The sequence below is a fragment of the Salvelinus alpinus genome, chromosome 11 (assembly GCF_045679555.1).
Source record: "Salvelinus alpinus chromosome 11, SLU_Salpinus.1, whole genome shotgun sequence".
Taxonomy (NCBI): Eukaryota; Metazoa; Chordata; class Actinopteri; order Salmoniformes; family Salmonidae; genus Salvelinus; species Salvelinus alpinus.
Window position 1 is genome coordinate 24,560,367 of NC_092096.1, and position 12,676 is coordinate 24,573,042.

General features: G+C 46.8%; 1 protein-coding gene across 1 annotated transcript in view; it reads left to right on the forward strand.

Annotated features, from left to right (window-relative positions):
* Window positions 1–12,676, forward strand: part of copg2 (COPI coat complex subunit gamma 2) — a 13,185-nt gene continuing 509 nt past the window's right edge. The window contains exons 1-20 of the mRNA XM_071332156.1: window positions 1–156; window positions 821–954; window positions 1,043–1,114; window positions 1,374–1,529; window positions 1,774–1,866; window positions 1,976–2,062; window positions 2,259–2,416; window positions 4,671–4,804; window positions 4,968–5,035; window positions 5,136–5,324; window positions 5,601–5,696; window positions 5,933–6,176; window positions 6,500–6,575; window positions 6,671–6,774; window positions 6,992–7,186; window positions 8,471–8,652; window positions 8,981–9,110; window positions 9,391–9,488; window positions 9,648–9,786; window positions 12,373–12,471. Coding sequence (XP_071188257.1) covers window positions 120–156; window positions 821–954; window positions 1,043–1,114; window positions 1,374–1,529; window positions 1,774–1,866; window positions 1,976–2,062; window positions 2,259–2,416; window positions 4,671–4,804; window positions 4,968–5,035; window positions 5,136–5,324; window positions 5,601–5,696; window positions 5,933–6,176; window positions 6,500–6,575; window positions 6,671–6,774; window positions 6,992–7,186; window positions 8,471–8,652; window positions 8,981–9,110; window positions 9,391–9,488; window positions 9,648–9,786; window positions 12,373–12,471 — 2,491 coding nt within the window. The 5' untranslated portion in view covers window positions 1–119. The remainder of the gene's footprint in view (window positions 157–820; window positions 955–1,042; window positions 1,115–1,373; window positions 1,530–1,773; window positions 1,867–1,975; window positions 2,063–2,258; window positions 2,417–4,670; window positions 4,805–4,967; window positions 5,036–5,135; window positions 5,325–5,600; window positions 5,697–5,932; window positions 6,177–6,499; window positions 6,576–6,670; window positions 6,775–6,991; window positions 7,187–8,470; window positions 8,653–8,980; window positions 9,111–9,390; window positions 9,489–9,647; window positions 9,787–12,372; window positions 12,472–12,676) is intronic.

Below are 12,676 nucleotides of genomic sequence, written 5' to 3' on the forward strand. Positions count from 1 at the left end.
ACGTCATTTCCGTCGACATGGACACAGACAGGAAAGTTGCAGTTGGCGACGTGGAAGTGACTAGTCGTCTGTTGTGAGGCTGTACACCAACCACACTGATCCACAAACATTCCGTAACAATGATAAAGAAATTTGACAAGAAGGACGAAGAGTCTGGTAAGATAAATTAAGTGTAAAGAAATCAATATAGCTACTTGGAAATAGGTAACGTTTTTTTGCCAACTAGTTACCGCTGACGTTAGCTAGCTAGTAGCTAGCATTCTAGCTAGGTAACGTTAACTACACTAAGTTTGTATTCGTTTGGTGGATATTTTTTTGTTGTCAAATAGATGTCTGTCTTTGTTGATCACACTAGCTATATGTGTCTATTTGTTGAGCAGATATGTAAATTGCCTGCTAGAGACGCTTTAAGCTAGCTATCTGTCAAATTAGCTTGCAAACTAGCTAACGTTAGTTGGTTATGAAGACTAAGTTAACTGTGCCTAGTAAAAAATACACTTCTTTGGCTGTGCCGTGTAAAATTTGATAAGAGATTCAATATCTAGTTGGCTACATGTGTCTATCGATGTACCGTATACTGGTAGTTAGCTACCTAATTTAGTTCATTTAAAAACTGTCAATGTCGTCTTGCTCACTCAAGTTTGTTGACCATAACTAGACGAGGTTTAAGCTACTACTTAAGTTATCTAGTTACGAAATCCACATTCAACACGATATAGTAATGACGCATAGTAAGCGAACTACCTAGTTAGTCTTTATAGTTCCAATATAATCCAATTTTGTCTTAATGTGGCTATTTTCTCTTCGCTGCAACAATTAGGAAGTGGCTCTAACCCTTTCCAGCATCTTGAAAAGAGTGCAGTGTTGCAAGAGGCTCGTATTTTCAACGAGACTCCGATCAACCCCAGAAGATGTCTCCACATCCTCACCAAGATCATTTACCTACTCAACCAGGTGAGAAACAAACCCATAACATGCAAACCAATTGTTTTGCATGTAAACCCTTTGATATTAACAGAAGATGTTTCTATGTTCTGTCTAGGGGGAGCACTTTGGAACTATGGAGGCGACCGAGGCCTTCTTCGCAATGACCAGGCTCTTCCAGTCCAATGATGTGAGAATAAGTTATTGCTTTGGGTTTAATTAAATTATTGCTGATCATACAAGTAAACAACATTATCGACAGAACATACCGCAACATAAACAATACATGATGACATAAACTCACAAACTAACCTCAAACAAGTCCAACTAGTGCCATTAAATGAGTATTCAATGAGTAGTGTTGTAATTGACGTATTGTAGAGATGTGGACCGTAGTGTTTATGTATAGCATTATCTGTTTTTGAAAATGTCTCTCTGTATTCCTTCAGCAAACCCTGAGAAGGATGTGCTACCTTACCATCAAGGAGATGGCCAACATCTCTGAGGATGTCATCATTGTCACCAGCAGCCTGACCAAGGACATGACTGGCAAGGAGGATGTGTACAGAGGACCTGCCATCAGAGCTCTCTGCAGGATCACGGATGTCAGTCTGTCTCTCTGTCTCTCTCACTCTCTCTCCCTCCCTGTCTTTGTGTCTTTCCCTCTCGGTCTGTCTGTTTCTCTCCCTGATTTTTATTAGTCTGTGTTTTCTTTTTGTTTCCATTCTGATAGCTGAACAGTATTATTTAATTTTTTACATCCAGCTTACATTGTGTTATTGTAATTGGACTAAACCTATGCTTTTTGGTCAATAAACTCAAGCCCTACTTTGTAACTCTGTCCCACAGACCACCATGCTGCAGGCCATTGAGAGATACATGAAACAGGCCATCGTTGACAAAGTGCCCAGTGTGTCCAGCTCTGCCCTGGTCTCCTCTCTGGTAAGAAATTAGCCACACTGCGCCTGGATGTCTCAAGGTGACTGTGTCATTTGCAAGTACTCCCATTGCTTTGTGGGTAATGTATTTTGTGGTTTCTGTGTGTCTGTAGCACATGGTTAAGATGAGCTACGACGTGGTGAAGCGCTGGGTGAACGAGGCACAGGAGGCAGCTTCCAGTGACAACATCATGGTCCAGGTGGGTTACACACACTCTGATAACCTGTTCATTAGGCACCAAGCAGAAGAAAGAACCTATGTTTTACTGTTATCTTCACTCATTCAATATGAAATACACTGAAAAAGGTTTTGATATGTTGTTCCCTAATGAACACAACCCGGGTAAGTTGAAAGAGAATCACTTCCACTGTGACCTCTCTGTGATTCCCCCCCAGTACCACGCCCTGGGCCTGCTGTACCACCTGAGGAAGAATGACCGACTGGCCGTATCCAAGATGCTCAACAAGTTCACCAAGTCTGGCCTCAAGTCCCCCTTTGCCTACTGCATGCTCATCCGCATCGCCAGCAAGCTGTTGGAGGAGACCGAGGCAGGGTAGGTAGCACCATGGAAGCACTGCCACGTAGACCGAGGCAGGGTAGATGGCACCGTGGAAGCACTGCCACGCAGAACGAGGCAGGGTAGATGGCACTGTGGAAGCACTGCCACGCAGACCGAGGCAGGGTAGATGGCACTGTGGAAGCACTGCCACGCAGACCGAGGCAGGGTAGATGGCACTGTGGAAGCACTGCCACGCAGACCGAGGCAGGGTAGATGGCACTGTGGAAGCACTGCCACGCAGACCGAGGCAGGGTAGATGGCACCATGGAAGCACTGTCACGCAGACCGAGGCAGGGTAGGTGGCACCGTGGAAGCACTGTCATGTAGACCGAGGCAGGGTAGGTGGCACCGTGGAAGCACTGCCACGCAGACCGAGGCAGGGTAGGGGGCACCATGGAAGCACTGTCATGCGGACCGAGGCAGGGTAGGTGGCACCGTGGAAGCACTGTCACGCGGACCGAGGCAGGGTAGGTGGCACCGTGGAAGCACTGTCACGTAGACCGAGGCAGGGTAGGTGGCACCGTGGAAGCACTGTCACGTGGACCGAGGCAGGGTCGGTGGCACCGTGGAAGCACTGTCACGCGGACCGAGGCAGGGTAGGTGGCACCGTGGAAGCACTGTCACGCGGACCGAGGCAGGGTAGGTGGCACCGTGGAAGCACTGTCACGTAGACCGAGGCAGGGTAGGTGGCACCGTGGAAGCACTGTCACGTAGACCGAGGCAGGGTAGGTGGCACCATGGAAACACTGTCACGCAGACCGAGGCAGGGTAGGTGGCACCATGGAAGCACTGTCACGCGGACCGAGGCAGGGTCGGTGGCACCGTGGAAGCACTGTCACGCGGACCGAGGCAGGGTAGGTGGCACCGTGGAAGCACTGTCACGCGGACCGAGGCAGGGTCGGTGGCACCGTGGAAGCACTGTCACGTGGACCGAGGCAGGGTCGGTGGCACCGTGGAAGCACTGTCACGCGGACCGAGGCAGGGTAGGTGGCACCGTGGAAGCACTGTCACGCGGACCGAGGCAGGGTAGGTGGCACCGTGGAAGCACTGTCACGCGGACCGAGGCAGGGTAGGTGGCACCGTGGAAGCACTGTCACGTGGACCGAGGCAGGGTCGGTGGCACCGTGGAAGCACTGTCACGCGGACCGAGGCAGGGTAGGTGGCACCGTGGAAGCACTGTCACGCGGACCGAGGCAGGGTAGGTGGCACCGTGGAAGCACTGTCACGTAGACCGAGGCAGGGTAGGTGGCACCATGGAAGCACTGTCACGTAGACCGAGGCAGGGTAGGTGGCACCATGGAAACACTGTCACGCAGACCGAGGCAGGGTAGGTGGCACCATGGAAGCACTGTCACGCGGACCGAGGCAGGGTAGGTGGCACCATGGAAGCACTGTCACGCGGACCGAGGCAGGGTAGGTGGCACCATGGAAGCACTGTCACGCAGACCGAGGCAGGGTAGGTGGCACCGTGGAAGCACTGTCACGCGGACCGAGGCAGGGTAGGTGGCACCATGGAAGCACTGTCACGCGGACCGAGGCAGGGTAGGTGGCACCATGGAAGCACTGTCACGTAGACTCAGGCAGGGTAGATAAACACTGTCATGGACTGTTTACTTGAATGTGTTTTCTAGTCTGTCTACAGTGGGTTGGTGTCTAGTATTCCCTTTCATTGATATGTATAGTTTTTATTCAACATCAGGGGGAAGTGATCTGTGTAGTGACCTCATGCATTTTTTAATTTTAATGATTTAACCTTTTATTTAACTAGGAAAGTCAGTTAAGAACAAATTTCTTATTTACAATGACAGCCTACCAAAAGGCAAAATGCCTCCTGCGGGGACGAGGGCCTGGGATTAAAACAAATAAAATAAATACAATATAAATATAGGACAAAACACACATCAAGACAAGAGACAACACTACATAAAGAGAGACCTAAGACAGCAACATAGCAAGGCAGCAACACATGACAACACAGCATGGTACAGAAGCAACATAACAACATGGTAGCAGCACAAAACATGGTACAAACATTATTGGGCTCAGACAACAGCCCAAAGGGCAAGAAGGTAGAGACAACAATATATCACACAAAGCAGCCATAACTGTCAAAGTCCATACACATGGCAGCGGAGGACACAGAATGCACAGTGTCAAATTTTACTTTATAAACATATTTGGTATATTTTTGTCGTCTTGTGTGTGTGTGGCATTGTAATACAGATGGTTGGCTATTTTCTGTTTGCAGACATGACAGCCCCCTGTTTGACTTCATTGAGAGCTGTCTGAGGAACAAGCATGAGATGGTGGTGTATGAGGCAGCCTCGGCCATAGTCCACATGCCCAACTGTACTGCCAGAGAGCTGGCCCCCGCTGTCTCTGGTGAGTCTCTGTAATTACAGCCATTTTGGTAAATACACCTTACTTTCTAGTGTCCACATGTGGGTACCTACCTGAAAAAATTGATATTAGAGGTTGTAGTATCCTATGAACCTAGTACCTCTGGTTTTACCACTTGACTGTCTGTTATTGTGTTTCTCTCCAGTCCTGCAGCTGTTCTGCAGCTCTCCCAAAGCAGCCCTGAGATACGCAGCTGTCAGGACCCTCAACAAGGTGGGTCTCCACTTCTCCATGCTCTTCATTACTCTGAGTTACCTGTGTTTTACATTGAGTATACTGTATTTACAACCGCATTCCGCTGTTTGTCCACCAGGTGGCGATGAAGCACCCGTCGGCCGTGACTGCGTGCAACCTGGACCTGGAGAACCTGATCACTGACTCGAACCGCAGCATCGCCACGCTGGCCATCACCACACTGCTGAAGACAGGCAGCGAGAGCAGTGTGGACCGCCTCATGAAACAGATCTCCTCCTTCGTCTCTGAGATCTCTGACGAGTTCAAGGTGAGGAGGAGGATGAGTTTTAGTTTAATGTGTAGTTTCTCCTCAATGATATGCTCTTGTTTTTCCCCTCTACAATACTCTAGTTTAATAATTTAGGCATTTAAATAGTTGGATAATCTATTAGAATACACTCAATATGTAATCCCCCCCAAAAAATATATTTGTCGGAAGTTAAACTATATTTTAAACAAACCACAACTACTTTAATCTATTTCCAAATGGGATATTATTTCACCAAAGTGAAGTCCTATCCTCTGACTGCTGAGTGTGTTTCAGGTGGTGGTTGTGCAGGCCATCAGTGCCCTGTGTCAGAAGTATCCCAGAAAGCACAGCGTCATGATGAACTTCCTGTCCAACATGCTCCGAGACGACGTGAGTGGAACACCCTGACTGAGCAGCCTAATGTCTTTTGTCACTGATGTGTAGGACAAGAGAACCTATTGAAGGACATTTATGTTTCACTGACATGAAACCATCTGGACTACAGACAAACAGGAGCTCTTTGGCCAACTCTGGCACATTTACATTGATATGACCACTCAGTTTTCTGATTTTATGTACCACTGTCCCTGAAACATAAATTCTTTCAATGATGCCTCTCCTCTCAGGGTGGCTTTGAGTACAAGCGGGCCATCGTGGACTGCATCATCAGCATCATCGAGGAGAACCCAGAGAGCAAGGAGACGGGGCTGGCCCACCTGTGTGAGTTCATCGAGGACTGTGAGCACACGGTGCTGGCCACCAAGATCCTCCACCTGCTGGGCAAGGAGGGCCCGCGCACGCCCTCGCCATCCAAGTACATCCGCTTCATCTTCAACCGCGTGGTGCTGGAGAGCGAGGCCGTCAGAGCCGGTGAGAAATGGGGGAGTGTGTGTTTTAACCCCTGCTGGCCTGGAGTTGTCAATAGCATGTGTGTTTGAGAGACAGAGTTGTGTGTGTCTGGGTGCAACATGAATGGTAGTTCTGATAAGTCTGTTGGGATTGGCTCCACTAACTGGTGACATCACCAACCATGAAAGGATCAATTCATTAATATGAAGACAAATGGTATTTGCGCCTGGCTTTTCAACAGAAACTCACTGTTAATCATAAAGGGTTTAAACTAATGTGAGTTACCACGTTGTTGTAGTTTATACACATTGTGTATTAACTAAGCTCCTTTCTCGCCCCTGTAGCTGCGGTCAGTGCTCTGGCTAAGTTTGGAGCCCAGAATGATGACCTTCTCCCCAGTGTGTTAGTCCTGATGCAGAGGTAGAGACAGCCTTTCACTGGCTCCCGGTCATAATGATCCATTCCCTGTGTGGTTACCACTCTAAAGTGTGTTGACGTATGGTGTGTGTTACTAGGTGTATGATGGACAGTGACGACGAGGTGAGGGACAGAGCCACCTTCTACATGAACGTGCTGCAGCAGAAGCAGAAAGCCCTCAACGCTGCCTACATTTTCAACGGTGAGAACACACACTGCGCTCCTAGTCTCCTAACTTGAGAACACTAGAGTGTGTGGACATATCTGGTCCAATTCAGGAAGTAAGGTTGTGTTCTTTGATTGTGGTCCCTCAAACTCTCTCAGTGAATCGACATGTGCAGAGAATTAATTTTTCTCCATCGAACATTTATTCATTTTGAGGTATTTCCTTTATTGAACCGTCTGTCTCCTCCTGTCAGGTCTGTCGGTGTCTGTCCCGGGTCTCGAGAAGTCCCTCCACCAGTACACCCTGGAGCCCACAGAGAAGCCCTTCGATATGAAGTCGGTTCCCCTGGCCAACACACCCATCACAGAGCAGAAGACCGAATTCGCTCCTGTGGCCACTAGCAAGCTTCCAGAGAAACCAGGCCCGACGCGCCAAGACATCTACCAGGGTACAGTCACCTTACTTGAAACTATCATGGCAAGACATGGCGTTATCACAAGGAAAAAAAAGAATTTCTGAAGTAAAAGGACCCACTCACATTTATTTTCCAAGCTATAGCACATAGTATTTTGCATGGAAACACGTTCTTAATGAACCATAGAATTCAGTCTGCTAAGAGTTATTAGCCATGGAAAACCAAATATCATAGTAGCAGTAGTTGTGATACTAGTATTGTGGCATCAACAACTTCAGAGCAGCAAAAACTTGAGGGCAGCTATAATATTGTGGTAGTTAGGACTAGGGGTGGATTCAGCTATAATATTGTAGTAGTTAGGACTAGGGGTGGATTCAGCTATAATATTGTAGTAGTTAGGACTAGGGGTGGATTCAGCTATAATATTGAAGTATCTAGGACTAGGGGTGGATTCAGCCTATAATATTGTAGTAGTTAGGACTAGGGGTGGATTCAGCTATAATATTGTAGTAGTTAGGACTAGGGGTGGATTCAGCTATAATATTGTGGTAGTTAGGACTAGGTGTGGATTCAGCTATAATATTGAAGTATTTAGGACTAGGGGTGGATTCAGCTATAATATTGTAGTAGTTAGGACTAGGGGTGGATTCAGCTATAATATTGTGGTAGTTAGGACTAGGGGTGGATTCAGCTATAATATTGTGGTAGTTAGGACTAGGTGTGGATTCAGCTATAATATTGTAGTAGTTAGGACTAGGGGTGGATTCAGCTATAATATTGTAGTAGTTAGGACTAGGGGTGGATTCAGCTATAATATTGTGGTAGTTAGGACTAGGGGTGGATTCAGCTATAATATTGTAGTAGTTAGGACTAGGGGTGGATTCAGCTATAATATTGTAGTAGTTAGGACTAGGGGTGGATTCAGCTATAATATTGTAGTAGTTAGGACTAGGGGTGGATTCAGCTATAATATTGTGGTAGTTAGGACTAGGGGTGGATTCAGCTATAATATTGTAGTAGTTAGGACTAGGGGTGGATTCAGCTATAATATTGTAGTAGTTAGGACTAGGTGTGGATTCAGCTATAATATTGTAGTAGTTAGGACTAGGTGTGGATTCAGCTATAATATTGTAGTAGTTAGGACTAGGGGTGGATTCAGCTATAATATTGTGGTAGTTAGGACTAGGTGTGGATTCAGCTATAATATTGTAGTAGTTAGGACTAGGTGTGGATTCAGCTATAATATTGAAGTATTTAGGACTAGTGGTGGATTTGGAACTGGGCCTCTCCTCTAATCTCTCCTCCTCCTGTCAACAGAACAACTGGCAGCCATTCCAGAATTCCAGGGCCTGGGTTCTCTCTTCAAGACGTCGGAGGCGGTGCAGCTGACCGAGGCGGAGACTGAGTATGTGGTGCGCTGCGTCAAGCACACCTTCGCCAGACACATGGTGTTCCAGTTCGACTGCACCAACACGCTCAACGACCAGCTCCTGCAGAAGGTAGGGCTACACTGGTGACTGGTGCGCTGTAGGAAGTTCACGGCTCCTAGAATGCACAGCGATTGTCAATGTGTGGAGGTTTAGTTGGGTGCAAAATGGCTGCAGTGGCATCACCCCAAATCCCTCCTTACACTGTAGATATCTTTGAGCAGTTTGAAAAGCATAATCCTATTCAATTAATTTTATAAAGCTTTATTGTCCATTCAACTGACAGTAGACAGAAACGTGGCTTTGGTGCCTCACATTTAAAATCTACAACACTGACATTAAGACACAGGACTACATGTATAGAAATGTATTAAGTGGAAGTCCACTTGTTGTCCTTCAGGTTATGGTTCAGATGGAGCCGTCGGAGGCCTACGAGGTTCTCCACTACGTCCCTGCTGCTAACCTGCCCTACAGCCAGCCTGGCTCCTGCTACAGCCTGGTCAGACTGCCTGAAGATGACCCCACCGCAGGTTACTTTTATTAAACCTGTGTGTGACTGTGTGTGAGGGAGAGAGAGAAATAAGCCGTTTTCATGAGGGCAACTCAGAAGTGCTTAGTGTGACGTCAGTGTTGTAACTCTGTTAATACCCTTCTCAGAACTAAAGAATCTGAATGGTTTTCCATTGAGAGAGAAAAGCACTTATCTGCTGGCCTTCTTCAAACACTAAGGACACTTACTTACATCACGTAGCCTAGTCATGTAATGTCTGCACTGTCGATGTCATATTAAATGTGTTGTCTGCTCTCCAGTGTCCTGTACGTTCAGCTGTACTCTGAAGTACCTGGTGAAAGACTGCGACCCCAACACAGGAGAGCCCGATGACGACGGCTACGATGACGAATATGTGGTATGAGCTCAATATAAAACCTATTTTAAAAATTTAACTCATTTATCCCAAAAATAATTATATCTTGTTTACCGTCATTTGCCTAAATTCTCTATTCTCCCCTTTTTCTACCTTCTCTGCTCTCCTCCCCCCCCCCCCCCCCCCCCGTGTGTGTGTCAGCTGGAAGACTTGGAGGTGACCGTAGCAGACCACATCCAGAAGGTGTTGAAGCCTAACTTTGCCGCAGCCTGGGACGAGGTGGGAGACGACTTTGAGAAGGAGGAGACGTTCGCCCTGGCCTCTGTCAGAACGTTAGACGGTAATTATTTCAATCGGGATCTTTGGATTTATCACCACAACATTGAAACAGTGTACATTCTGTGAGCTGTTTTAGAGCAGTGGTTCCCATACATAGAAATATCATCATTAACAGTTGTATTGATTTTCTCCATACTTTTCTCTCTCCATTGTGACTCACTTAAAGCCTTTTGAGCTTGTTTGTGAGGCATCAAATGGGCTATTTCTGACCATAATTCAGTCTTTAAATAGAACCCAATGGAACTGGCCTCGTGAAAGTGTTTGAACTATGTATTTAACCCAGGTCTGGAGTTGGAACTGGCCTCGTCAAAGTGTTTGAACTATGTATTTAACCCAGGTCTGGAGTTGGAACTGGCCTCGTCAAAGTATTTGAACTATGTATTTAACCCAGGTCTGGAGTTGGAACTGGCCTCGTGAAAGTGTTTGAACTATGTATTTAACCCAGGTCTGGAGTTGGAACTGGCCTCGTCAAAGTGTTTGAACTATGTATTTAACCCAGGTCTGGAGTTGGAACTGGCCTCGTGAAAGTGTTTGAACTATGTATTTAACCCAGGTCTGGAGTTGGAACTGGCCTCGTGAAAGTGTTTGAACTATGTATTTAACCCAGGTCTGGAGTTGGAACTGGCCTCGTCAAAGTGTTTGAACTATGTATTTAACCCAGGTCTGGAGTTGGAACTGGCCTCGTCAAAGTGTTTGAACTATGTATTTAACCCAGGTCTGGAGTTGGAACTGGCCTCGTCAAAGTGTTTGAACTATGTATTTAACCCAGGTCTGGAGTTGGAACTGGCCTCGTCAAAGTGTTTGAACTATGTATTTAACCCAGGTCTGGAGTTGGAACTGGCCTCGTGAAAGTGTTTGAACTATGTATTTAACCCAGGTCTGGAGTTGGAACTGGCCTCGTCAAAGTGTTTGAACTATGTATTTAACCCAGGTCTGGAGTTGGAACTGGCCTCGTCAAAGTGTTTGAACTATGTATTTAACCCAGGTCTGGAGTTGGAACTGACTTAACGTTAAATGATCTGGTTAATTATCATCATCTTATGACACTGCTACATACTTAAAGCAGAGTGAGTAATATGTGTATTTGGACACAGGCACACTGAAGGCAGGTTGTATCTAGGGTGCTACAGTGTGTCAAGTAAAATCTGCAAGTTGTCTCTGTCGGGGCTGGTGGTAACGTTTCTGTCGGGGCTGGTGGTAACGTTTCTGTCGGGGCTGGTGGTAACGTTTCTGTCGGGGCTGGTGGTAACGTTTCTGTCGGGGCTGGTGGTAACGTTTCTGTCGGGGCTGGTGGTAACGTTTCTGTCGGGGCTGGTGGTAACGTTTCTGTAGGGGCTGGTGGTAACGTTTCTGTAGGGGCTGGTGGTAACGTTTCTGTAGGGGCTGGTGGTAACGTTTCTGTCGGGGCTGGTGGTAACGTTTCTGTCGGGGCTGGTGGTAACGTTTCTGTAGGGGCTGGTGGTAACGTTTCTGTCGGGGCTGGTGGTAACGTTTCTGTCGGGGCTGGTGGTAACGTTTCTGTCGGGGCTGGTGGTAACGTTTCTGTCGGGGCTGGTGGTAACGTCTCTGGCCATTCAAAATCCCATGGTACTTATTGTAAGAGTAGGGGTGTTCACCCCGGTGTCAACGCTAAATTCCTAACCTGGACTCCTTCCATCATGGCCACCTAATCATCCCCCTCATTCCTAGTTGGCATATATCACACCTCTCCTCGTACATCACTCCTCACCTCTCCTCGTACATCACTCCTCACCTCTCCTCGTACATCACTCCTCACCTCTCCTCGTACATCACTCCTCACCTCTCCTCGTACATCACTCCTCACCTCTCCTCGTACATCACTCCTCACCTCTCCTCGTACATCACTCCTCACCTCTCCTCGTACATCACTCCTCACCTCTCCTCGTACATCACTCCTCACCTCTCCGCCTGTTAGCTGTTGTGTGGTGAACGTTCTGGCACAACAACGGTTGCTGTGCATCACCCAGGTAGAGCTGCAACACTGACGCTGGATGAGTTTCCCTTTACTATATAAAGTCCTTAGACTACCTCAGTTGGTAGAAAAGTTTCCCTTTACTATATAAAGTCCTTAGACTACCTCAGTTGGTAGAAAAGTTTCCCTTTACTATATAAAGTCCTTAGACTACCTCAGTTGGTAGAAAAGTTTCCCTTTACTATATAAAGTCCTTAGACTACCTCAGTTGGTAGAAAAGTTTCCCTTTACTATATAAAGTCCTTAGACTACCTCAGTTGGTAGAAAAGTTTCCCTTTACTATATAAAGTCCTTAGACTACCTCAGTTGGTAGAAAAGTTTCCCTTTACTATATAAAGTCCTTAGACTACCTCAGTTGGTAGAAAAGCGCTGTGTAAATCCAATCAATCATTATTATTTGTATACAATCACTTATGTGTTATGTGGGGAATATTTCCTGAATTAAAATCACTTGGAGCTGATTTCCTGGAGTGTGTATACTTGGAGCCAAGTACCACCACCTGCGGGCCAAATTCAGCCCGCGGTCCGCCAGATGGGGGAAGCCTCCTGTTGAGACTGTTGGTCACATCTCCCTGTTCCCTGTCGTCTCTGTAGAGGCTGTTGGTAACATCATCAGTTTCCTGGGCATGCAGCCCTGCGAGCGTTCAGACAAGGTCCCAGAAAACAAGAACTCACACATCCTCTTCCTTGCCGGTGGGTGTTTTATTTATTTATTGTATCTTGATTTTAATTAATTATTGTTTTGCTTTGTGAATTGTATTGTAGGCTCATTCTGTACCCTTTATTGCCGTAAATATGTTAAGTTCAGTTTCTAACCTTGACACGGCAGCTTGTTCAACTTCCTGTCACTAGTGTGATGGAAGCAAGCCCCCCATGGTATGAATGACAGTTTCTGTCC